General features: G+C 44.4%; 1 protein-coding gene across 4 annotated transcripts in view; it reads right to left on the bottom strand.

Moving 5' to 3' along the window:
* PUS10 (pseudouridine synthase 10) overlaps window positions 1-18735 on the bottom strand; it is a 94883-nt gene extending 76148 nt beyond the window's left edge. The window contains exons 1-4 of one of the 4 annotated variants that reach the window (XM_073672382.1): window positions 18589-18735; window positions 12090-12225; window positions 8619-8831; window positions 6204-6290 (exon numbers count right to left, since the gene is read on the bottom strand). In XM_073672382.1, the coding sequence (XP_073528483.1) occupies window positions 6204-6290; window positions 8619-8831; window positions 12090-12225; window positions 18589-18668 (516 nt within the window). In that variant the 5' untranslated portion in view covers window positions 18669-18735. Of the gene's footprint in view, window positions 1-6203; window positions 6291-8618; window positions 8832-12089; window positions 12226-17420; window positions 17672-18588 lie in introns of those variants that run through there. The other 3 variants (XM_073672378.1, XM_073672379.1, XM_073672380.1) reach the window with 3 other exon arrangements.
* Between the last annotated feature and the right edge of the window lie 5742 nt (window positions 18736-24477).

Raw genomic sequence — 24477 nt, 5'->3', positions numbered from 1 at the left:
TGCCTCGTCAGTAATAAAAACTCCTCTTCCTGCTGATCAAGGATTTCCCAGAGGTCGGCAAGTTATCTCTCATCATAAGATGATAGCTTATGTTTTACTGGACAACCCATTTAAGGGGAACCAACTCTATTTCTGCTATGCTACATTAACAGGATAAGTCATCAATATCAAATCATCGTGGGGTAAACTCCAGGCATCCCCACAAATTAGCTGATGAAAGGGAATGCAGCAAACAGAACCTAAAGTACAGTACTTGAATCTTAAAGTACAGGAAACCCCTTTATCACTCTCCCCCTAGTGATCGGTGTGTGACATTACAGCACAGGCCCGTACACCTGAGCAGGTCTTAGTTGCAGATCTCTGAACAGCCTCTGGCCGGGTGGTTGGGAAAACCCCTCTATTATTTCATAACCCTGCGCAGCCGAGTACAAAGCGCACAGATAATAATGGGATTTCTCACAGGTCTGATTATACAGTAGGTTCATCTTTCTACAGATAAGTGATCTACATCAGTAATCCAATCTCTGTCTACAACTACATATCAAAGCAGAAGTGATCTGAAATCAGAACGGGGAAAAAGGGTTTTCTGCAGCCATTAGGAGGCACATTTTGCACATGGGCTCTGCTGTGCTCCGGCCAGTAGCGAGGTATGTTCTGCTAATGGGCTTTCACGACAAAAAGGGTGCTCTAGTCTCCCACTATTATCAGATCACTTGCTGCAATGCCACTCGATAATATACTGGAAGATGATACTATATATTAAAGAGGTTGTCCACTACTCGGACAACCCCATCTCAATGCCCGTTTTCCCCAAGGAAAATAATAGTGTCACGCTAGGTATGGGGAGAACCCAGCGTATAACAACGGCAAAAGGGGAGGGAGTCCTACAACTAGGGAAAGGGAGAGTGGAGACCCCTAAACAGATCAAACGACAAACCCTGACTCCCCTATAGACTCTAAATAGGTTCTGCACCTATCACCGAGCAGGAAACCTGGCCCTAGCTGACCGACCCTAAGGCTAGGCCCTAGGTAGGGAGCGGGAAGGGTGAGCACTAAGTCAGCCCCACTACAAACTATAGTAAACACAGGGGAAACAATCAGGGGAATACACTTAGCTCCATGATAACACCGGAGAAAGCACAGCAACAATCCACGAAGGAACTCCAAGGTAATTCTAGCCGACTACTAGAATCCAAGGCCTGAATAGGTATAACACGCTATCACCAGCAACTCTCTGAGGAACTGAGTGTATTTTAGGACACAGAAAGGAAGTGCAGATTAACAGCAGAAAGGTGAGGATACCTCAGGGTCCTATAGGGAAAGGCATAATTCCCAAGCAAGGTGAAAATCACTGCTGGGTCCTAAAGAGAGAGGAATCATAAAAGGATCAGGGAGATGTTTGTAAGGCCAAATGCAGCGACCTTCTACATCCGGACACCGTATGACTGTCTGTCAACCCTGACACACCAGTGACAAATACTCGCCTCCTGTGCCGGTACAATTCCAGTTGTGTCAGCATTGGCTCTCCCATGGCTCATGGGACATTATTATGTCACACGATCCCTGCAGCGGCTACTGACTGGCTACACAGATCATATGACATAATGTCACGCAAGCCCCAGGTGAGCCAGTGCCGACACCGATTAAATGGTGCTGGTACCAGAAGGGAGTATACTGCTGTTGCCATTTTGCTTGAGGTAAACACAGTGATTGAGAAAGGGTTGTCTGAGTAGTGGAGAACCCCTTTAAGAGGCTTTTTCAACCATGATGGGACTCAAGTAACTAAGTCACTTTGATCTGGGGGAGTCCATAGTCAGGCGCCATGATCACATGATTTTTTCTCTTCTCCACACTGCCATTCCTGACCTAGCATCGTACAGGTGTTTTAACTGTGCCCAAGAACTTTGTTCTCGGATTCCCAGATGTCCCATTGGATCTACACTAATCAGCAGGTTTTGGCATAACTTACGGAGGTAGGAAACCCCCTGAAAAAGATGTACGTTCCATTACAAGTTTCTAAAACTCTTTTACTTGTGTAAGCATGCCCTCTAATGGTGAACTGGTTAAAACAGAAAACAGAAGTGGAAAAAAAAATTACATATACATACAGTGGTACTGTGTGAAAGATTTAGGCAGTTGTGGAAAAAAACACTGCACGGTAAGAATGCTTTCAAAAATACAAGTGTTAATAATTTACTTTTATCAATTGACAAAATGCAAAGTGAATGAACAAAAGAGAAATCTAAATCACATCAATAATTGGTGTGACCACGTTTAGTCTCCAAAATGTCATCAATTTTTCCAGGTAACTGTCATGTAGTATTTGAAGAAACTCAACAGCGAGGTCCTTCCAAACAACTTGGAGAAGTAACCACAGATCTTCTGTGGATGTTGTCTTGTGCAAATCCTTCTGTCTCTTTGTGTAATCCCAAACAGACTCAATGATGTTAACATCAGGGCTATGTGGGGCCATATCATCACTTCCAGGACTCCTTATTCTTATTTACAATGAAGATAGCTCATAATGACATTGGCATTGTTTGGGATCAACGTCCAGATGCAGAATAAATTTGGAGCCAATCAGACGCCTCAATGATTGTATTAAATGATGGATAAGTATCTGCCTGTATTTATCAGTACTGAGCAGACCATTAATGTTGACCAAATACCAATATCTAACTCCATTAACTGAAATACAGTTCCAAACTTATAAAGGAACCTCCACCATGCTTCACTTTAGCTTGCAGACACTCAATTGTACTGCTATCCAGCCCTTTGGCGAACAGACTGTGCAAGCCTCCATCCACAGAAGATCTGTGGTTAGTTCTCCAAGATGTTTAGAACAACCTCCCTAAACTCATATTTGAGGTTGTTAAAAAAACTGTGTGCAAGTGTACCTAGCAGAATTGATGTTTTGATGCGGCTTTGTAGGCAAATGAAAAAACACAAAATTTGAGCTTCCGGTGCTGAGCCAGCACTTTTCCGACCACATGTCTGCTAATTCTTACAGCTGACATGTGCCCGCAACAGCCGCGGGTGGAATCGCAATCCACCTGCGGCTGTTAACTAGTTAAATTAAATGCCGCTGTCAAACTCTTACAGCAGCATTTAACTCGCACTTCCGGGAAGTGCGTTGCTGGCTCCGCCCATCAGCGACCCCGTCACGTGATAGCGAGTCACCAATGGGTTGGCATGACAACTCGGGGTCTGGATGAGACCCTTGTGGTTGTCATAGCCGATCTGCTATGAGCGAAATCCAGTGGTCAGCGTTCATAGCAGATGAGCACTTTTGTATGGCGCATGTTGTGAAGGGGTTAAAACATCCTCTCTCTCATTATTCTGGCATTTGGCAAATATTAAAAATTATGGTAATCCTAACTGACCTAAAACGGGAAAGGTTTATTCTGATTTCATGTCAGATATTGAGAAAAACATGCATATGTGTCTTTATATAGTGTATGTAAACTTCTGGTTTCAACTGTATACCAACTTAAACCAAGCTTTTGATCAAAAATAATATGAAAGCTATCCCACAACGAAAAGGTGAACCCGTTCGGGATAGTCCTACTCGGTCTAATATTTAAGAGTTCAACTTTGACACATGGTAAGTTTTGTAATATTAGACAGAGTAGGACTATATTGTCCCAATACCCTGCTGGTCTCAATGTCTGCCCATTCACAGCATCATCAGCGATCTTTAACCGTGTGGCCTCAGCCTTATATGTGTTTCTTTTTTCTTTTTCAATCATCTCCATCTGGTGCCCACAGACCTGAGTGAAGATGCCTGTTAACATTACAGTGGTGATTTTTGTTTTACGAAAGGAAGGGGTGGGGGTGGGGGTGGGGTGAAAAAAAAAATAAAGTCATAAAAAGGCAGAAACAGCTGTTTTTTGTGACTTTCTTGTTGGGGGCCGCAATGTGACCCCAATCACTTGCGTTACGCTCTTTGGTTGAGTGTCTTGAATCACGATCAAAGCAGTAGTGTAGCCCCTGCCTAATTAGAAAGCTCTTGGTTAAAAAAGGGTTAAAAAAATTTAGCCAATCATTGCAGTTGCTTATATTGTTTTAATAAAGTATACTATTTTATTGCCATTTCCAGTACATATACTGTATACAGTGCCTTGAAAAAGTGTTCACACCCTATGACAAACTTAAATGTATTTTATGTGATATACCAACACAAAGTAGCTAGTATTTGTGAAGTGTAAAGGAAATGATATATGGCTTTCTATATAAGTCTAAAAATTGTGACTTGCATTTGTATTCAGTCCCCCTGAGTCAATACTTTGTAGGACCATCTTTCGCTGTAATTACTGCTGCAAGACTTTTGGGGTCTGTCTCCACCAGCTTTGCACATCTAGAGACTGAAATGTTTGCCCATTCTTCTTCTCACAATGTATGAATACTTTTTCAAGGCACTAATAAATATCCATACACTGCTCAAAAAAATAAAGGGAACACTTAAATAACACAATGTAACTCCTAGTCAATAACACTTCTGTGCAATATACCTGTTCAGTTATGAACCAACACTGATTGTGAATCAATTTCTCCTGCTGTTGTGCAAATGGAACAGACAACTGGTAGAAATGATAGGCAATTAGCAAGATACCCCCTATAAAGGAGTGGTTCTGCAGGTGGTGACCACAGACGATTTCTGTTTTCATCCTTTTTGGTTGTTGTTTCGGTCACTTTTTCATTTTGCCATTGCTCTCACCCCTAGAGGTACAGTAGCATGAGGCGGTGTCTACAGTACAACCCACAGAAGTTGCTCAGGTAGTGCAGTTCATCCAGGATGGCACATCAGTGCGAGCTGTGGCAAGAAGGGTAGCTGTGTCTGTCAGCACAGTGTCCAGAGCATGGAGCAGATACCAGGAGACATGGAGGGGGCCATTGGAGGGCAACAACCCAGCAGCAGGACCGTTAGATCCTCCTTTGTGCAAGGAGAAACCGGATTAGCACTGCCAAAGCCCTGCAAAATGACCTCCAGCAGGCCACAAATGTGCATGTGTCTGCACAAACAGTTAGAAACCGACTCCATGAGGGTGGTATGAGGGCCCGACGTCCACAGATGGGGGTTGTGCTCAGAAACCGGATTAGCACTGCCAAAGCCCTGCAAAATGACCTCCAGCAGGCCACAAATGTGCATGTGTCTGCACAAACAGTTAGAAACCGACTCCATGAGGGTGGTATGAGGGCCCGACGTCCACAGATGGGGGTTGTGCTCACAGCCCAACACCGTGCAGGACGATTGGCATTTGCCACAGAAACCAGGATTGGCAAAGTCGCCACTGGTGCCCTGTGCTCTTCACAGATGAAAGCAGGTTCAAACTTAGCACATGTGACAGAAATGACAGTCTTGAGATGCCGTGGAGAGCAATCTGCTGCCTGCAACATCCTTCAGCATGACCGGTTTGGCAGTGGGTCAGTAATGGTGTGGGGTGGCATTTCTTTCGAGGGCCGCACAGCCCTCCATGAGCTCGCCAGAGGTAGCCTGACTGCCATTAGGTACCGAGATGAGATCCTCAGACCCATGTGAGACCATATGCTGCTGCGGTTGGCCCTGGGTTCCTCCTAATGCAGGACAATGCCAGAAATCATGTGGCTGGAGTGTGTCAGCAGTTCCTGCAAGATGAAGGTATTGAAGCTATGGACTGTCCTGCCCGTTCCCCAGACCTGAATCTAGTTGAGCACATCTGGGACATCATGTCTCGCTCCATCCACCAACATCACGTAACACCACAGACTGTCCAGGAGTTGGCGGATGCTTTAGTCCAGATCTGGGAGGAGATCCCACAGGAGACCAGCCGCAACCTCATCAGGAGCATGCCCAGGCGCTGTAGGGAGGTCATAGAGGCAAGTGGAGGCCACACACAATACTGAGCCTCATTTTGACTTGTTTTAAGGACATTACATCAAAGTTGGATCAGCCTGTAGTGTGTTTTTCCACTTTAATTTTGGGGGTGACTCCAAATCCAGGCCTCCATTGGTTAATAAATTTGATTCCCATTGATGATTTTTGTGTGATTTTGTTGTCAGCACATTCAACTTTGTACAGAACAAAGTATTCAATGAGAATATTTCATTCATCCAGATCTAGGATGTGTTACTTGAGTGTTCCCTTTATTTTTTGAGCAGTGCATATATACACACAAACACACACACACACACACATACACACACACATATATATATTACCTTACCTCTCTCACTAATAGTTGTGGTGGCAGGGACACGGGGAAAACAAAGTCTTGGAACTCATACCCAGCAGACTGGACCTTATGGAAGATCTAGATACAAATTAGATATGCACATCCTCAATACACATAAAGAGGTATAAAGTAACTAACTATGTATTAAGAGTTAACCGGTAATTACTGAATAGAAAAACTACCGGAAGGAAATGAAAATGTGTAAAAATGTGTCTAATATATAATATCTATTGTGTGATATTATCATTAAAAAAGACAGATCCAAACCCTGAGGCTCCACTACTGATCCTGATGGTGATATGTCCGCTCCTGATATCTGTTAAGTGAAGGAAACTTGTCTGGATTCAGATCAGATACAGCAATGTCAACGGTCAGAGCCGCCACTCCAAATATCTGGGCCCCACAAAGTTATATAGCTAAGACCCCATGCGCTCCCTCTAACATCTCTCATACGTCAGCTTGTACCCCGTTATGTAGATTTGGTGTACACAAAAGGGAAGGTGTTTTGGGTGACATAATGTCATCAATGGGATCATGTTAACACCCCCTTATAAATGGAGCCCAAAAAAGTTCAAATGTTTTTTTTGTTTAGCATATCATACACGTAACAGCGTTCTGCAAACATTATTTACATGAATTCCCCTTTTTTTGTATATATATGATAATTGTGATTTTCTTTGCACACATTTGATCAAAATATGTGAGCCCATCTACACAACATGGGAATATTATATATTTTCATTCATAATTCTTTTATTCACAATCTTTTTCTTACTGCTGATTTAACGAATTCCTGACTTCCCAACAATTAAAATCATCCAGCCAGTTTGCATATTACTTGGCAGTGATGTTTGAGAAGTTCATTGCAGAGTAAGCAGCTACACGGAGATGGTATTGCTGCAGACACAGCCAGAATCCCTGCTGAAAAGGCAAACGTGGCTTATTACCATCTATGCCTTCAGAATCACTGTATACCCAAAGCTGTGCATACAGAATAGAAAGCAATAACAGTGCTTCCACCTCTGGACCAGTGATCAGCAGGAGGTGCTGGGAATAGCAGACCCCGATCAGCTCTGCAGTAGACTTACGAGCATGTCCTGTAAGGGTATGTGCACACAAAATCTTTTTCAGGCACATTTTACTACAGAAAACGCTAAAAAAAAATGAAAATATGCATTCCTGTGCATGTATTCAGGCTTTTAAACCTCTTTTAACCACTTCAGGTTTCTGCCAAGTAGTTATAAGAATTGTCCGGTCCATTCTTCTGCAGGTTTCCGCTTGTAAGATGCTCTCTACTTTACAATGCAAGTCAACGGGAAAGCTCAAAAGATGACATCCGTCTTTTGAAGCATTTTGTCATTTTTTGGCTTAAAAGAACGCTAGTGGTTTCTTTATTATTCAATAGAGTTAAAAAAAAAAAGAAAAAAAACAACAATAATAAAAATGTAAAAAAAAAAGGGGGAAAAATCCGTCAAGAAAAAAGCATGCAAACAAAACCATTGGAAAAACACTCAGGAAATGACTGAAGGAATGAAACAAAGGACACTTCATTGCCTTCTGCTTGAAAAACTCAACGGGTTCACCCGAGTTTAAAAGACTTAGTGTGTATATACCCTGACTGGGTCTAATATACCAGCCCCATGTAAAAGCAATAAAAAATGTATTTAAATACTCAAGTTCCCCTCAAAAGAGGGTGGACACAAATTGTGACATAAATAAAAAGCTAAATAAATAAATGAATGCAGGAAAAAATAAAATAAAGGAGAATAAAAAAAAGAAGCCACTGGCAGCGCTAATTCTAGCCTGGCACCCTCTTGAAAAAAAGCAACAAAAAAACACATATTTGATCTGATATATAAAAATCATTGCTATGGAGAAGTGGGCACAATTAAATCACATTAAATTAAATTATGTACATGCAGGGAAAGACCCATCACTCAAAGGGGGCGGGAGGGGAGAGGTCGCCGAGGACTCACCTGTCGGAGCAGTCTCAGCTCAGTCCCGGGTCAGTTGTTAAAGTATTTCATTCAAACATATATGGCTGAAATCATGCAGCCCGTACCTGATACATGCTGCCTATTCATCAGGATCAGGTTCCCTTTAAATATGTGTTTTTGTGGTCCTTTTTAGTCTTAAAACATGAATTCAAAAACAGACACAGATTTCCTCTTATTCATTACATTTTGACCCCGACATTAGGGAAAAATAAATTTTTCGGGGTGAAAATGTAATGAAAAAGAGGAAATCTGTATCAGTTTTTTTTTATTTATTAGGACCTCTAAAAATGTTGGATCCTCTTCATGAATCAGTAGCATCTGACTCCAGCCCGCCCCCTCAACAAGCCTGGCGTGAACAATAGCGGTCTTGATGAATTGGCCCCGAGTCTTGATATACTGCACCCAATACCTTTTTAACAAACTTCGTACTGCAGTGATGCTGCAGAACCCCCAGGCACAGATTGCAGGACTGCTGGGCTTCAGCTGCACAATTGTCTTCAACATCTTCAGGGATCTGTGTCTCGCTCCTACCCTCTTCTGCATCTTCCAGCCGGACCTTCTTACTGGGAGGGGAAATATCTCCATCAATCACAAGGAACTTCCTCAGCTCATGGGACAGTTCCTGAAATTACAATAATGCTTATGTGAATTTAGAAGTCTACAGTATATACACAGTAGGTTTTAGCAATATGTGTTGTAGTTTATTGCCAAAGGGAAGCTGAAACATCCAATGAAGCGCTGTTCAAGTTGCCTGACCGCTGCAGTCAATCACAGGCCGCCAATGTAGTGTGACAGGCAGCGGTGACATCACCTCTTCTTGTGCAGACTACAGAGCGACCTGTGTGGGATCCACAGTGTTAACAGCAGGTGAGAATGGCAGATTTTGTTATTTTAGAGCATCCAAGCCCCTACTCAACACTGTAGATAACTCCTTTATGTGGATTTCAATGATTAATGTCTACGTGGCAGCAATACTGCCTGGCTCTGGCTTATCTCAGCATCCATGCTTATAGAGGAGTCAGGGGCATATTAAACAGCCTTTATGGTAACATAATACTGACAAGCAATTTTTGCCGTTATTCTCCCACTTACACACATTGGTATTTTCCCTGCTTAAAAAATCCATGTGTAATTACATTGTGTTTTTATTGTATTTTTCACATTAAAATTTTTTTTAAAATCCAGTAATTTCAAAAAGAAACTGACTCATTTGATAGGAATCACATCATCTGTATAATAAAAGACACAAGGAAAAATGGAACCAATAACTGCAATAAAATGCTGGAAAAAATAATGCTAATAAAACACATGTACCATTTAAAAACAAAAACAAACTTATCAATGTAAAGATTTCAGCAGTTAAGTTAAAAAAAAAGTATGCCTTTAAAGGGGTATTCCAGGACTATTATTTTTTACTATCGGCCTAGGAACTAACAGGCAAGTAGTTGCTAACTACCTGCCTGTTCTACCTGGTGCTGTCTCAATAATGCTCACAGACCGCTCTTGTCAGCGATTCTGCTGCTCATGTCAATAGTGCAAATCTTGTTTTTTCAGGCTGCTGTGTTGATAGGATGTGACTGCCGACGTCTTGCTGACTGACAGTCGGATTCCCGCAGTTAGGCAGCTGGGAGCCAGCTGTCCATCCGCATGATATCAGCAGTCACGTTCCGTCCAGAGAAGAGAAGCAGCTGTTCTGTGATGTCAGTGAAAGCTGCACAATCTCCGGCAGGAGCAGTTTGTGACCGCTCTGAACCATTAGAGATTGGCGGTCTTGAACAGAAAGCCCACTAGAGTAAGATGGGCTAAATTTATTAAATGTTTATTTCAAGAATCATAAGTTATCTCCTATTCATAAAACAGAGGATAACTTAATGATTAGTGATGATCAACCTCTGAAATGCTCGAGCGCTCACTACTTGAATTGAGCACGTCAGACGGGCTCATCTCGAGTAGTGAGCATAATGGAAGGGATTGTGAAACATGAGCATTTTTACGTAGGACTCGGTCTCTTTGTCCCCGGAGTTCTACAGCTCACAAAGAGTCCAGGCTGACAGAGGAGTCCCTGCGCTCCCAGCAGGGGAGCAGGGTCGGCGTCAGCACCCAGCGAACCCGGGCAAGTGCCGGGGCCCTGGACCATCAGGGGGGCCCACTCCCCGGCATCTGTGCAGGGCCGCCGATGCTGTTCAAGCCCTGCTCTGCTTCATGCAGCAGCAGCAGTGTGCGGTCAGTGTGCTGCTGCTCCACCAATCAGGCCCAGTGCTGTCACTTTCAAGACATGGCCGCGCGCTGTGCGCAGTGCGGCTGTGTCTGGTAGTAATGACACGCAGGGGGGACACTGCGCCTTTAATTGTGCTTGTGTGTCACACCTGCCACGTCATTACTACCAGACACAGCTGCACAGCGCGCGGCCATGTCTGGAAAGTGACAGCACTGGGCCTGACTGGTGGAGCAGCAGCACACTGACCGCACACTGCAGCTGCATGTAGTAGAGCAGGGCTTGAACAGCACAGGCAGTCCTGCACAGATGCCGGGGAAACGGCCCGGGCCCTGACGGCGAGTGGGCCCCTCCTGATGGTCCAGGGCCATGTGACACGCCGGAGGCCCTGCACTGCCACATGACTGAAGAGCTGGACGGGACACAGGCCAGGGGGCAGGTGAGCGAGCTTCCCCAATCTCCATATAAAAAATATTTCTTAGGTGTGTGTGCATGTATGATGTGAATGTCTGTGTATGTCAGTGTGTATAAATATTTATGTCTGTTTTATATGTGTTTTTAAGAATGTGTTAAAATATGTATGTGTATGTATCTGTGCGTGTCTGCGTATTGTATGAGTATATCTGTGTACCATGTTCATGTGTGTATGTGTGTGCATGCCTGAAAACCGTGTGCATGCGCATGTCTGTGCACTGTGTGTGCGTGTCTGCGTATTGTGTGCGTGTCTGCGTTTTGTGTGTGTGTGCGTGTCTGCGTACTGTGTGTGTGTGCATGCATGTCTACGTACTGTGTGTGTGCATGTTTGCATATGTGAAGGATGAGGTGGCAGGCTGGGCCCTGTGTTGTTTACCTATATTTCTCTGCCGTATCTGTACATCATGAAAGGTGGTATGTGCTAAAGGGGCCCACTGAAACTCTTTCGCCCAGGGCCCACAAAAACCTGGAGCCAGCCCTGCAGGGGAGTACCCCGCTTCACTGTGGTGCATGGGTCAGATGATTTAAATGAGCTTCTTATGGGGACTCGAGCACCACGCGATACTCGGCACTGCTCGATACTCGATAGAGTATCGAACAATGCCGAGCATGCTCACCCACCACCATTATTGATCAATGGGATTCGGTCACAGCGACCTTGAAGTTCAACAAACCTGAGAGCCGGCTACGCTCAGCTTTCTCCTGAAGTCCTAAACACAATGAATGGAGCAGAGGTCGAGCATTTGCATCTTTGCTTAATTCAAGCCAGAGCTCTACGGAACAATGTTCCTAGGATCCAGAGTCCCTCAGGATTGCTGAGGATCAGTCAGTTATCTCCTGTCCAATGGATTAAGGATAATGCACTATTTTGGGGAAAACCCCTTTAAATAGCGCAAACCAATACAATTTGCACATCTTGGGCTGTTCATGCGCCACAAAATGACACCCACATCAATTATGCTGGCCGAGATTTCTGATGTAATTCATGCTAATTTTTTTGGGTGTAAGTTACAGTGTGGTCAGCCGCACCTCCCAGCTAAGCCCCATTCACTTTTCAAAAAGTTCAGTGGACAGCACTTGGCTATTTTCGGCAGTCCCATAGGAAATAAATGGAGCATGGGAACCTATGCCAAAGGAATAGCCATTTAGTTTCCAGAAAAATCCTTTAATATAAAAACACCCTGTAATAACCTGAAATGGGAGCCGATAAGGAGCCGGGGATCCCACGCTGCAGAATCGAAGGACACATCTTGGGCAGGTGCCTGAAGATAATAAAAGCTCAGCGACTGGCTTGTATTTTTCTTCTATCAGAAGCATCTTACGTGGCCTGTGAGACAGAAGGAGATACACGTTACTTATGACAGTATGTCACAGGAAGGGCAGCATTCTTACAACAGTATAATATGGATATACACTTTTCATCCTAAGTTCTCAAAATCTGTTTGCTGTTAAGTGAATGAGGTCTAAGGAGTAAGGTTTCTCCTTGTGGAGAGTGACGTACAGGCCCGGGCATGCCAATGTAAGGCGGCTTATGCTCTGCAATGCTCCTCTGGGAAATTAAATATGTAAATTGCCTCTTCAGAGAGCAAGAGGACTAGAACTCTATAGCGCCACCTGTTGGAAGCAGCGATCCTACAAGTCACTATCGACCCTTTAACGAGCCTTGCCATATGAATCTCAATTTGTAGACACGGTGCAAATTGAGATTCTGATTTGGCTTTTAACTTACATCATATTACAAGGCTTGTTAAAGGGTCGTTAGTGACTTATAGGATCGCTGCTTCCAACAGGTGGCGCTATAGAGTTCTAGTCCTCTTTCTCTCTGAAGAGTCAATCTGTAAGTGAATGGAAACACTCATTGTTCATTCTCAGAGGCTGAAACATCTTCACACGTACATACCGTAAGTTAACTTCTTACTTAAATGCTTAATTTGCTTATTTCCCTGCATATTTCAGTCTGAACGCGCACATGATAGACTAACATCAGCAGTAGTGGGTGCATTTGATGGGGTGTTGAGCTGCAGGATGTATGTTTGTGTAGAGAGTGCAACTACTGCAGATAAATCACAATCCAGTAACCTAAAAGGTGGATGCACTACACTAATAAACTGCATACTACGTGCACTAATAAGTTATCTGATGTTTTTTTCTTGCTGGTTTGATCACTTACTGTGGAGTATACATACACCAGGAGGATATATCTTCTTACTGGTTGCCTCTGTATAGAGCAGTGCAGATTGCTGTGCTTTCCCACAGAGAAGAATAGGCAGACTGATATACTTGGATGACATTTTGGCGACTTCTAATTGCCAGCTTTCTTTAGAGCTACAGTCTCTACGTGCAACTAATTAACTTCCAACTTTTGTTTAAAATGTTTAACAAGTTTAAAAAAGTTTAAACATTAACCTTGAGTTAATAAAAAGCATAAAAAGCAGTATTTGGGTTTGGGTCATTGTTCATTCTAGAAGACATAGTTTGCTTGAGAGTGTTCCATTTTCCCAATCGGAGTCCTACCCTCCGCTAAGCTCTGAGCCATTTCGGTGACATCAGGTTTAGTAATTTTCTTTTTATGTCATGTAGTTGTATATGCCGTCTTGTGTTGTTTCCATTTTGTATCATCTTTGTATATTTTTTATAAACACTGTCTATCTTTCTGGATTAAATATATAAAATGTAATAGCTCTGTTCCTCTGTAAACAGTACCCCGGAAGCCATACACTATCTGTAACAGGTGTCTAATTGGCCTGTATAAACGATTGGTGGGGGAAACTAGTAGTCGTTTCTTTTATGTGTTATTGTGGAGCTGGCAGTGATCGCAGCGGTGTATATGTATATATATATATTCCATGTGTTGGAATCAGAGGTGTATATACCATACGCTCCCTGTGAGTTCCCTAATAAGCGGCCTAGTAGTGGAAGCAGCCGAGGCCTCGTCCATCACTCGTCAGTCAATTGCATAATTGTCCTGGTGATTGCAGGCAGAGGAGTTGTGCCCCCTGACAAACTGGTGCCATCTGTGACAAACTGGTAACCGTGGTGGGATCTGTGTGATTCTCTCCCCCCAGCTGTTATCCTTGACACACAGTATTGCCTATTGGATATTAATAGAAGGCACTATACTGATACCAAATAAATGGTTCAAGGATGGAGATTGGTGACTCAAAATTATGCTCTTCCCAATATCCAATGATGGACCTAAGTGACTAAATAGTTGCACTGTCACTAATATCCTCTATAGAAAATGATTCCCCATATCAGCAGCAGCTACTACTATTGGCAGCAGCAGTGGTTATTTCAAAGAGTCCGCATATTAATGATTTGCAACTATTGGTTGAGTCTGTCAGTAATTCTACACTCCTGTCTAGAAAAAAGAAAGTTGCAATTTCAAAGTGCAGGCAGCCTGTAGGAGGGATCAGATACATCTATCTATACTTCCCTCCGCCATATAAACTACCTTAGGTTTTATACCAAAAGCTGCCCCTAATGTAAACTGGTACCAGTAATTCATAGATTCCGTTACATATAACTCACGATTGTGGAGCAAATTAGGCTTCATTGTTTATGTATAACAAGCTATCGGGGTAACCACCAGATTAATCAAAATTCTTAAGCAAGATAGTTAAAATATAACATTTATTAGATTATATATTAAAATTTTCCTTCAAGTAAAAAAAAACCCCAAATGGGCCAAATAGTGAACCCTGAGTCTTCTGAATACCATCAATAACTTATGATAGTGTATACATGCGAACCACACCTCAACATATCAACTGCCAAGTGCGTGGGATATAGAAAAAACAACCTCAATTCATCCAGAACATTGGATTAAACACTACCCTTGCTAATGTTGGTTGGCACTTTTTATAGCAATCATGTAGGGATACCATGTGTATTAGGTATACAATAAACTCCAGGGAAAGGAGTGTAGGGACAGCCGACGTTGAGTGGGGGCGCCACTGCGCAGGTCTAGGGTGCAAACCTCCGCTGTCAGGTAGGGATTGGGGCCATGCTGTATCCCTTTGGCCTTTCTATGGGGCCACTTTTTTCGCCAGGGTTTCCTCTATTATTATTTTACTTTATTTTTAGTAATGTATCATCTGTGAATCTACCCTATGATGTGTGTTTGTTCTCTCTACCCCGTACTTCAGATGCTGACCCTTGGTTTGGCCCTTTGGACAATGTTCCAAATGGTCTTTTGCGGACAAATAAGTGTTTGGTTTTAGCCTCCTATTTATGCCTGCTTAGCTGTCTGGTTAAGATAAGCCCTATGGTGGGAGGCTATGCTTAACCCTAGAGGGGTGGGACGAAGGATGCTTCCTTTTTTTCTAAAAAGTTGAATTGCTATAAATTATCTGGTCCCATTGTCTGATATGTTGCTGCATGATTGTAGTGGCGAATATATCTGTAAATGTAGGAGAGGAGGGGTATTATACCTCCCAGTCTATGTGTCTGTGAGAGTGGTTTATTTTGTCTCTCCCTCCCCAATCACCGCTGTGTGGAGCAGAGTTTTGGATCGGCGGTTCTGGTTGGTTTGAAGCGCTAGTGTGAGTGCCTGAGATGCGCTTCATTTCTATATGCATGCGTTCCATTTACCGGAAACAGGAAGGACGTCACCGGATGTGATGTCGGCGGGATTCCATATGCGTTCCACCCGATGGTTTGCGTTCCAGATACCGGATATACCAGCCCACGTGACCGGAAGTGACGTAGCGGTGTGTCGTTTAGCGCGGCAGTTTAAAGGAGATACGGTGCAGGAAGTGACAGGTGGAACCCTGGGTCTTTTGAAAGGAGGATAAGGGCTGTTTGAAATGGTGGAGACCCTCAGCCCCCTTTTTTAGTCTCCCCTGATGAATCTACTTTAGGAGGAAACGCGTTGGGAGCAGGATACCTCCAGTATGTTTTGGTCATGAATAATAGGATGACATTACACCATTACACCAGGATGAATCAAGCCATGATGCACTTTAGGATTGGGTGAGATTGCTTTATTTTGTTTGATATAACAATAACCCGAAGGATTCTTTCAGTGGGGCTTTGTTGATTTGTGCCAACCAACATTAGCAAGGGTAGTGTTTAATCCAATGCTCTGGATGAATTGAGGTTGTTTTTTCTATATCCCACGCACTTGGCATTTGATATGTTGAGGTGTGGTTCACATGTATACACTATCATAAGTTATTGATGGTATTCAGAAGACCCAGGGTTCACTATTTGGCCCATTTGGGTTTTTTTTTTACTTGAAGGAAAATTGTAATATATATCTAATAAATGTTATATTTTAACTATCTTGCTTAAGAATTCATTGTTTATGCATCATCAGCTTCAACGCGTTTCACCCACACACTTATTAGTGGTCACATCCAGGAGACTGACTCTGTACACTGGCACCAGAGGATGTGGTAAAAAAAACTCTGCCAGCCACGGTATGAGCCGTGCGCAGGGGCAGAAATACAGAACAACAGCCCACCACCAACATGGCAGGGATATTGACAGACCCCTGAATGCAACCTATATATTTTTTAAGGCTAGATAGAAAAGAGAGAGAGCGCGAGCGAGGGAAAGGGAGGAGAGAGAGAGAGAGCGCGAGCGAGGGAAAGGGAGGAGAGAGAGAGAGAGCGCGAGCGAGGGAAAGGGAGGAGAGAGAGAGAGAGCGCGAGCGAGGGAAAGGGAGGAGAGAGAGAGAGAGCGCGAGCGAGGGAAAGGGAGGAGAGAGAGCGCGAGCGAGGGAAAGGGAGGAGAGAGAGAGAGAGAGAGAGAGAGAGAGAGAGAGAGAGAGAGAGAGAGAGAGAGAGAGAGAGAGAGAGAGAGAGAGAGAGAGAGGGAAAGGGAGGAGAGAGAGAGAGCGCGCGCGCGAGGGAAAGGGAGGAGAGAGAGAGAGAGAGCGCGCGCGCGAGGGAAAGGGAGGAGAGAGAGCGAGGGAAAGGGAGGAGAGAGAGAGCGAGGGAAAGGGAGGAGAGAGAGAGCGAGGGAAAGGGAGGAGAGAGAGAGCGAGGGAAAGGGAGGAGAGAGAGAGCGAGGGAAAGGGAGGAGAGAGAGAGCGAGGGAAAGGGAGGAGAGAGAGAGCGAGGGAAAGGGAGGAGAGAGAGAGCGAGGGAAAGGGAGGAGAGAGAGAGCGAGAGGAGAGAGAGAGCGGGAGGAGAGAGAGAGCGGGAGGAGAGAGAGAGCGGGAGGAGAGAGAGAGCGGGAGGAGAGAGAGAGCGGGGGAGGAGAGAGAGCACGGGAGGAGGAGAGAGCGCGGGAGGAGGAGAGAGCGCGGGAGGAGGAGAGAGAGCGAGAGAGAGCGGGAGGAGGAGAGAGAGCGAGAGAGAGCGGGAGGAGGAGAGAGAGCGAGAGAGAGCGGGAGGAGGAGAGAGAGCGAGAGGAGGAGAGAGAGCGAGAGAAAGGGAGGAGGAGAGAGAGCGAGAGAAAGGGAGGAGGAGAGAGAGCGAGAGAAAGGGAGGAGGAGACGGGGCGAGAAAAGAAAAAAAAAGGAAGGTGAGCGAACAGTAGAGCCGCACACCCTGCACTGATGCTCGCTCTTACCTCTGCACTGGATGATGAGGAGATGCAGTCCGCCGCGTGCTGTGACAGTGAGTTTATCAGGCCTCGGTTCCCCGGGTGATCTGCTGAGCTCAGTCTACAGACCGGACACGAGTCCTCCACGGACAAACTACACTCCAGTTAAACGGGCTGTACAGCGCTCCACGGACCGCAGAGCTGTTGTCACATGTACCGGGGGAAGGATATAAGGGATGGACAGGCAGCTTCTTTCGTGAGGATCGAGATGTAAAAGTATTGCGGCGGCTGCGTGTTAGCTCCCTCTGCTGGCAGCTCCGCTGCATTACATGGTCACACACAGTTCTCTTACATATTTCACTGTCACATTTTTGTTGTAAATTATTTCCATTTAGAACATGAGTCACTTACACACGTAGACCTGACACCCAAACACAGATGGGGGGGGGGGGGGGGACTTTATTCTCCGGTTTTATAGCACATGATATGGTAAATTGCATAGTCTAGACCTCTGCCTGCAAATAACATGTCCTTATACGACTACATTGATAAAAAAATGTAAAAATAAAAGTGATGGCTACTGGAAGAAGGGGGAGACGAAAGCGAAAAATTGGAAGAGGGAACAGGTTGTCGTGCACCCAGGAACTCCACAAACCTTATGACTGGGACGTCTGTAAATCTCGTCTCTTTTCTGCCCCGAATTTGCAGGAATTGTTAAAAAAAAAAAAAACATCGAAGAAACGCGGCTTCCCAGGAAACATCTGTGGTGCCCGGGAGATTTGCCGACTCTTCTGTACGTCTCGAGGGTCCCTCCTCTTTCTGGGAGTCTCCTGGACGTTTCAGGGAGACCGGGCAAGTACATTTCGCATATAAATTAAAGGGTTTTAATTTATAAAAACTCTAAGAATAAGAATCCTCTGCGATCCCCTGCTGTAATGTCTATATTGTCTTTTGCTTCCTCCCTGCCCAGGAGCTGTGGTATCTGTTCCTGCACGGTCAGACACAGACAATTTTTAAAATGAACTTTTGTTCATGGGAAAACCTCTTAAGGGGATTTCCACTACTAGGACATTGAAGAGCTATAATTAGGAAAGGTCATCAGTGTCAGATTGGTGAAGGTCGGACACTAGGAGACCCCACAGATCAGCTGTTACCAGATCCGGCTGTGGCTCGGTGTAAACTGTGTACGACTCACCTCAATACTATCCAGAGGGACATTCCCCGATTTGGCAATCTGTCCACCTGTGCCAGGAGATTGGCGGGATTTACTGACATCACCCTTCAGCCTGAGACGTCTGAGTCTCAGTGCAGCAGCTGCGATGACATCACTATATTGCGCCTCCTGCACACAGCACAGAGCGGATCAGCTCATTGTGAGGACAGCTCCACCTGAGTAGTTTCTATTATGTGGCCAGTACACATCCACTTCTAGAATGGAGTGAAGGGGCAGGATTCTGGGAGGTGGCACTGTGGTGGCATCATAATCTGCATGTGAGGGCGTTAGTGTGTGTGTAAGGAGCACTGTAGGCGAATTATGTGTGGAGAGCATTCAGTGGGCAATATTCTATGTAGGGAGGTATTGTCATTCAGTGTGGGAACACTATCAGGCTTTACTATGGACACCATTTCTGTGTGGGTGCACTAAAAAAATAGGTGGTGTTACAGGTGTGCCTTAGCATAAAAAATTGTGCAAGTTAGGAGCTATGATGTATGGAGCAGCAACTCCAGCTTTGTACAATGTTTAGTGGCCGGAGATCAAATCCATTCATGATTTCTATATTGCTATTTATCATTGTTTATCTGTATAATAACTCTCATCGGTCAGGCCACTCCTGCTGATACATTCTGGACATACCCCCGCGAAGGAGCAGCATTCTGTAAACCAGCCAACTGGGGGATCCCTTAGGTGCCGACTCCAGGGGATAGCTGATTATTTTAAACAGGTTGTATCAAGTTTGAAAGGTATTCCTCATCTTTGGAACAAGGGATAAGTTCCCAATCGCTGGGGGTCTAACCACTGGAAGCCCCACTGACCTGGAGCTCTGAAAAGCCCCATGTGAATGGTGAAGTAGTCAATAGTAATGACCAAGCGTACTCGTTTGACCCTTTCGCCGAGCAGGCTCGGGTGTTTTCCGAGTATCTTCGGCGTGCTCGTACAGTGGGTGCGGAAAGTATTCAGACCCCTTTAAAATTTTCACTCTTTGTTTCATTGCAGCCATTTGGTACATTTTAAAAAGTTCATTTTTTTTCTCATTAATGTACACTCTGCACCCCATCTTGACTGAAAAAAAAATGAAATGTAGAAATTATTGCAGATTTATTAAAAAAGAAAAACTGAAATATCACATGGTCATAAGTATTCAGACCCTTTGCTCAGACACTCATATTTAAGTCACATGCTGTCCATTTCCTTGTGATCCTCCTTGAGATGGTTCTACTCCTTCATTGGAGCCCAGCTGTGTTTAATTAAACTGATAGGACTTGATTTGGAAAGGCACACACCTGTCTATATAAGACATCACAGCTTACTGTGCATGTCAGACCAAATGAGAATCATGAGCTCAGAGGAACTGCCCAAGGAGCTCAGAAACAGAATTGTGGCAAGGCACAGATCTGGCCAAGGTTACAAAAGAATTTCTGCAGTACTCAAGGTTCCTAAGAGCACAGTGGCCTCCATAATCCTTAAATGGAAGAAGTTTGGGACCACCAGAAGTCTTACTAGACCTGGCCATCCAGCCAAACTGAGCAATCGTGGGAGAAGAGCCTTGGTGAGAGAAGTAAAGAAGAACCCCAAGATCACTGTGGCTGAGCTCCAGAGATGCAGTAGGGAGATGGGAGAAAGTTCCACAATGTCAACTATCACTGCAGCCCTCCACCAGTCAGGCCTTTATGGCAGAGTGGCCCGTCGGAAGCCTCTCCTCAGTGCAAGACATATGAAAGCCTGCATAGAGTTTGCTCAAAAACACATGAAGGACTCCCAGACTATGAGAAATAAGATTCTCTGGTCTGAAACATGAATGCGGCCAAGTACAGAGATATCCTGGATGAAAACCTCTTCCACAGTGCTCTGGCCCTCACACTTGGCCAAAGGTTCACCTTCCAACAAGACAATGACCCTAAGCACACAGCTAAAATAACGAAGTAGTGGCTTCAGAACATCTCTGTGACCATTCTTGACTGGCCCAGCCTGAGCCCTGACCTAAACCCAATTGAGCATCTCTGGAGAGACCTGAAAATGGCTGTCCACCAACGTTCACCATCCAACCTGATGGAACTGGAGAGGATCTGCAAGGAAGAATGGCAGAGGATTCCCAAATCCAGATGTGAAAAACTTGTTGCATCATTCCCAAGAAGACTCATGGTTGTACTAGCACAAAAGGGTGCTTCAACTCAAAACTGAGCAAAGGGTCTGAATACTTGTGACCATGTGATATTTCAGTTTTTCTTTTTTAATAAATTTGCAAAAATTTCTACATTTCTGTTTTTTTCAGTCAAGATGGGGTGCAGAGTGTACTTTAATGAGAAAAAAATGAACTTTTTAGAATTTACCAAACTGTTGCAATGAAACAAAGAGTGAAAAGTTTAAAGGGGTCTGAATACTTTCCATACCCACTGTACATTCTGTTCGAGTCCCTGTGTCTGCTAGACAGCCTCAACACATGCAGAGATTGCCTGTTTGTTAGGGAATCTTCACATGTGTTGAGGCTGTCTAACAGCCATAAATCATGCACACGCAGGGACTCAAACATAATATACGAGCACGCCGAAGATACTCGGAAAGCACCTGAGCATGCTCAGTTAAAGGGTTAAATGAGCACGATCGCTCATCACTAGTGGTCAATCATGCACACTGCTGCTCTATTCATAGTTATGGGAAATTGGAGGACCAGTCAAGCGCAGCATTTCACTATCTCTGGTGGTCCCATAGAGAAAGAATGGAGGTACGCTTGATCAATGACTACTCTACTCGCATAGGGCTCTTCTGAGCTCCGGAACAATGGTGGTCCCGGTGGTCAGACACCCAGAGATCGGGAAGTTGTCACATATCCAATGGAAAATAAGGATCCAACGGATAAGGGACAACTTCCAAGCCTGGTACAACCCCTGAAAATTGTCAAACCATGGAGCTTACATGATGCAAACAACTTAAGCTTTGTGGACGAGGAATGTACTGATAAATATGACTACTAACCACATGTGTGAGGCCTTAATGTACATTTTATTCACATATTTCCAGTCTTGAGAAAGCTGCAGTAATAGGAGTCCACATATCAGGCCTTCAGATGGCAGTAAAGTGTCTGTGATAGATTAGGCATTAGTACTGTGCATCGCTCTGGAGTGAAGAGAGTCAGTGGTGGGTCAGTCAGGTCTGGGTAAAGACTAAATCCATATGCTGACATCATGCCCATGTGACCATGCGATTTGATGATGTCACTGGAAGGGGCAGGGCCCCTTTCTCCATTGCAAACCTGATACCAGGAAGCCGTCTTCTGCTGCTGAGGCTGTGGAGAGATGAGACTGAGGAGCTGAGGGGTTTTCGGGGCACAAATAAGTGGATGTTCCTGCATGGGGCTGCATGTTGGAGGGCTGCACAGGGGGATTTTGTATATGTGGGGAAGAAGGGGATGCTGTTACTTGTGTGGAGCTGTGGGTCATATTATTATTTATTTATATTAATTTATGACTTATTTATATTATATTATTTGTGTAGGGCTGTATGCTGGGGTTGTTACTGATATAGGGCTGCATGCATTTTGGAAAGGAGATCCTGTACAGTTTGATACTTTTGTTAAGAAACTCAATCAGAATAGCCTCAATTTACGGTTTACCTATGAGATGGGTAGGGACACCCTACCATTTTTAAATATCTTGATTTGTAAGCATGAAGTTGGTAACATCACTACTCAGACGTATCGTAAAAAAACGGCCACTAATTCACAGCTGAAATGGGAGAGCAATCATCCTTTGCCCTTAAAAAGGGTATTCCCAAAGGAGAGTTTATGAGGATCCGGAGGAATTGCTCAGAGAATATGGTCTTTGACTAACAAGCCAGTGATTTGCGTGAAAGGTTTGTCCAGAGAGGATACCCGAGGAAAGCCGTATCTAGGGCATATCCAAGCAAAGTGGATGTAATTCCATGAAATCTCCTCCCCTGTATTCTGAAGACGCTGCTGAACTCTGCGGTTTTGGTGCATTTTCTTTCTATAGGCTTCTACTGGAAAAAAAAATGCATGAAGAAAATCCTCGTAAATAATCTGATCGCTGTGATGTGCAAGTCGTTGCGATTACAGGGACACCAGATATGTCCATGTTATGTGCTGATTTGTGATGTTTATTATTTTTTATAAAGCGCATTAAAAATGACAATATTTTAAGTGTTCTTCATTATTTTTTTCAAATTTTATAGGAATAAAAAATAATCTCTTATTCTCCCTCTAGAACACAATACATAGAAATCTACTACTAGTGTAATGTATCTCTATGTAATGTCTGCAGTCCAAGTATGGAAAGTTCTCCTCATGGCCACCTGAGGTTGGAGCTCAGTGTGATCAGCTCCTGCCTGGGATACAGAGGGTTGTGGGTTTGAGACCTGGTAGAGGTTCTCACAAAAAAACCTCCAATTTTGTAATTGCTTATAATAAAAATCTTTTATAGGAACAAAAATCTGACTTTTTTCCACCTCAGAATACGAGTACAAAGATATACACTGCTGTATCCAATGTACTTGCATTCTGTGCTGCTGGAGTCACTGCCTGACATAGAGGTTAAGATTACCAAAACCTCCTATGTCTCCCATTATGAGTTATGGCTCATGGGTAGAGCTGCTGCCTGGAAATGATAAGACTGTGTCAGTGAACGCAGAGACCCGATAGAGTGAAGTGACTAAATTTAATTTATGCACTTCACAGGGCGGAGCTAAGATGTTGGAGAGGTGAGTATGAGCCGTGACGGGATGCGGGACAGTCCTGTCAAATACGGGACATTTGGGAGCTATGTCACTTGCATAGGGCTGCCTGCTGGGAGGCTGCGTGGAGAAAGAGGGGTTCCTGTTACTTGCATGGGGCCGCATGCTGGGGGTCTGTCTGGGGAAGGAAGGGTGCTGGTACTCACATGGGGCTGTGTGGGTAAGGAGGGGATCCTGTTACTTGCATGCGGCAGCATGCTGGGGGTCATAATTTGGGGTGTCATATTATTTAAATATATATATATACATATATATATATATATATATATATATATACAGTACAGACCAAAAGTTTGGACACACCTTCTCATTTAAAGATTTTTCTGTATTTTCATGACTTTGAAAATTGTACATTCACACTGAAGGCATCAAAACTATGAATTAACACATGTGGAATTATATACTTAACAAAAAAGTGTGAAACAACTGAAAATATGTCTTATATTCTAGGTTCTTCAAAGTAGCCACCTTTTGCTTTGATGACTGCTTTGCACACTCTTGGCATTCTCTTGATGAGCTTCAAGAGGTAGTCACCGGAAATGGTCTTCCAACAATCTTAAAGGAGTTCCCAGAGATGCTTAGCACTTGTTGGCCCTTTTGCCTTCACTCTGCGGTCCAGCTCACCCCAAACCACCTCGATTGGGTTCAGGTCTGGTGACTGTGGAGGCCAGGTCATCTGGCGTAGCACCCCATCACTCTCCTTCTTGGTCAAATAGCCCTTACACAGCCTGGAGGTGTGTTTGGGGTCATTGTCCTGTTGAAAAATAAATGATGGTCCAACTAAACGCAAACCGGATGGAATAGCATGCTGCTGCAAGATGCTGTGGTAGCCATGCTGGTTCAGTATTGTTACACTCGCGCCCGGACTGACTCCATGAACTGAGGAGTGCCTGGAGGGGTGTAACTAAGTATCAACCCGATCCGACCAAGGTCGCACGGCGGCTCAGTCGACTCCGTGAACCAAGGAGGAACCAAGCAGAGGGACCAGGTGCTACTCCAGGTCAGACCCCGGTCACAGCTGTTGACCCATACCGGGAAATGCAGGAACAGGCAGGTTAGACTGGCATACAGGCAGGTGGGTATTGGCAGGCACGGCTGGTATGCAGACAGGTGGGTACT

The sequence above is a fragment of the Phyllobates terribilis genome, unplaced genomic scaffold, assembly GCF_046119375.1.
Source record: "Phyllobates terribilis strain yellow unplaced genomic scaffold, ASM4611937v1 Scaffold_3__8_contigs__length_932513732, whole genome shotgun sequence".
Taxonomy (NCBI): Eukaryota; Metazoa; Chordata; class Amphibia; order Anura; family Dendrobatidae; genus Phyllobates; species Phyllobates terribilis.
Note: the sequence above shows the minus strand (reverse complement) of the source record. Positions and strands in the feature narration are given on the sequence as shown.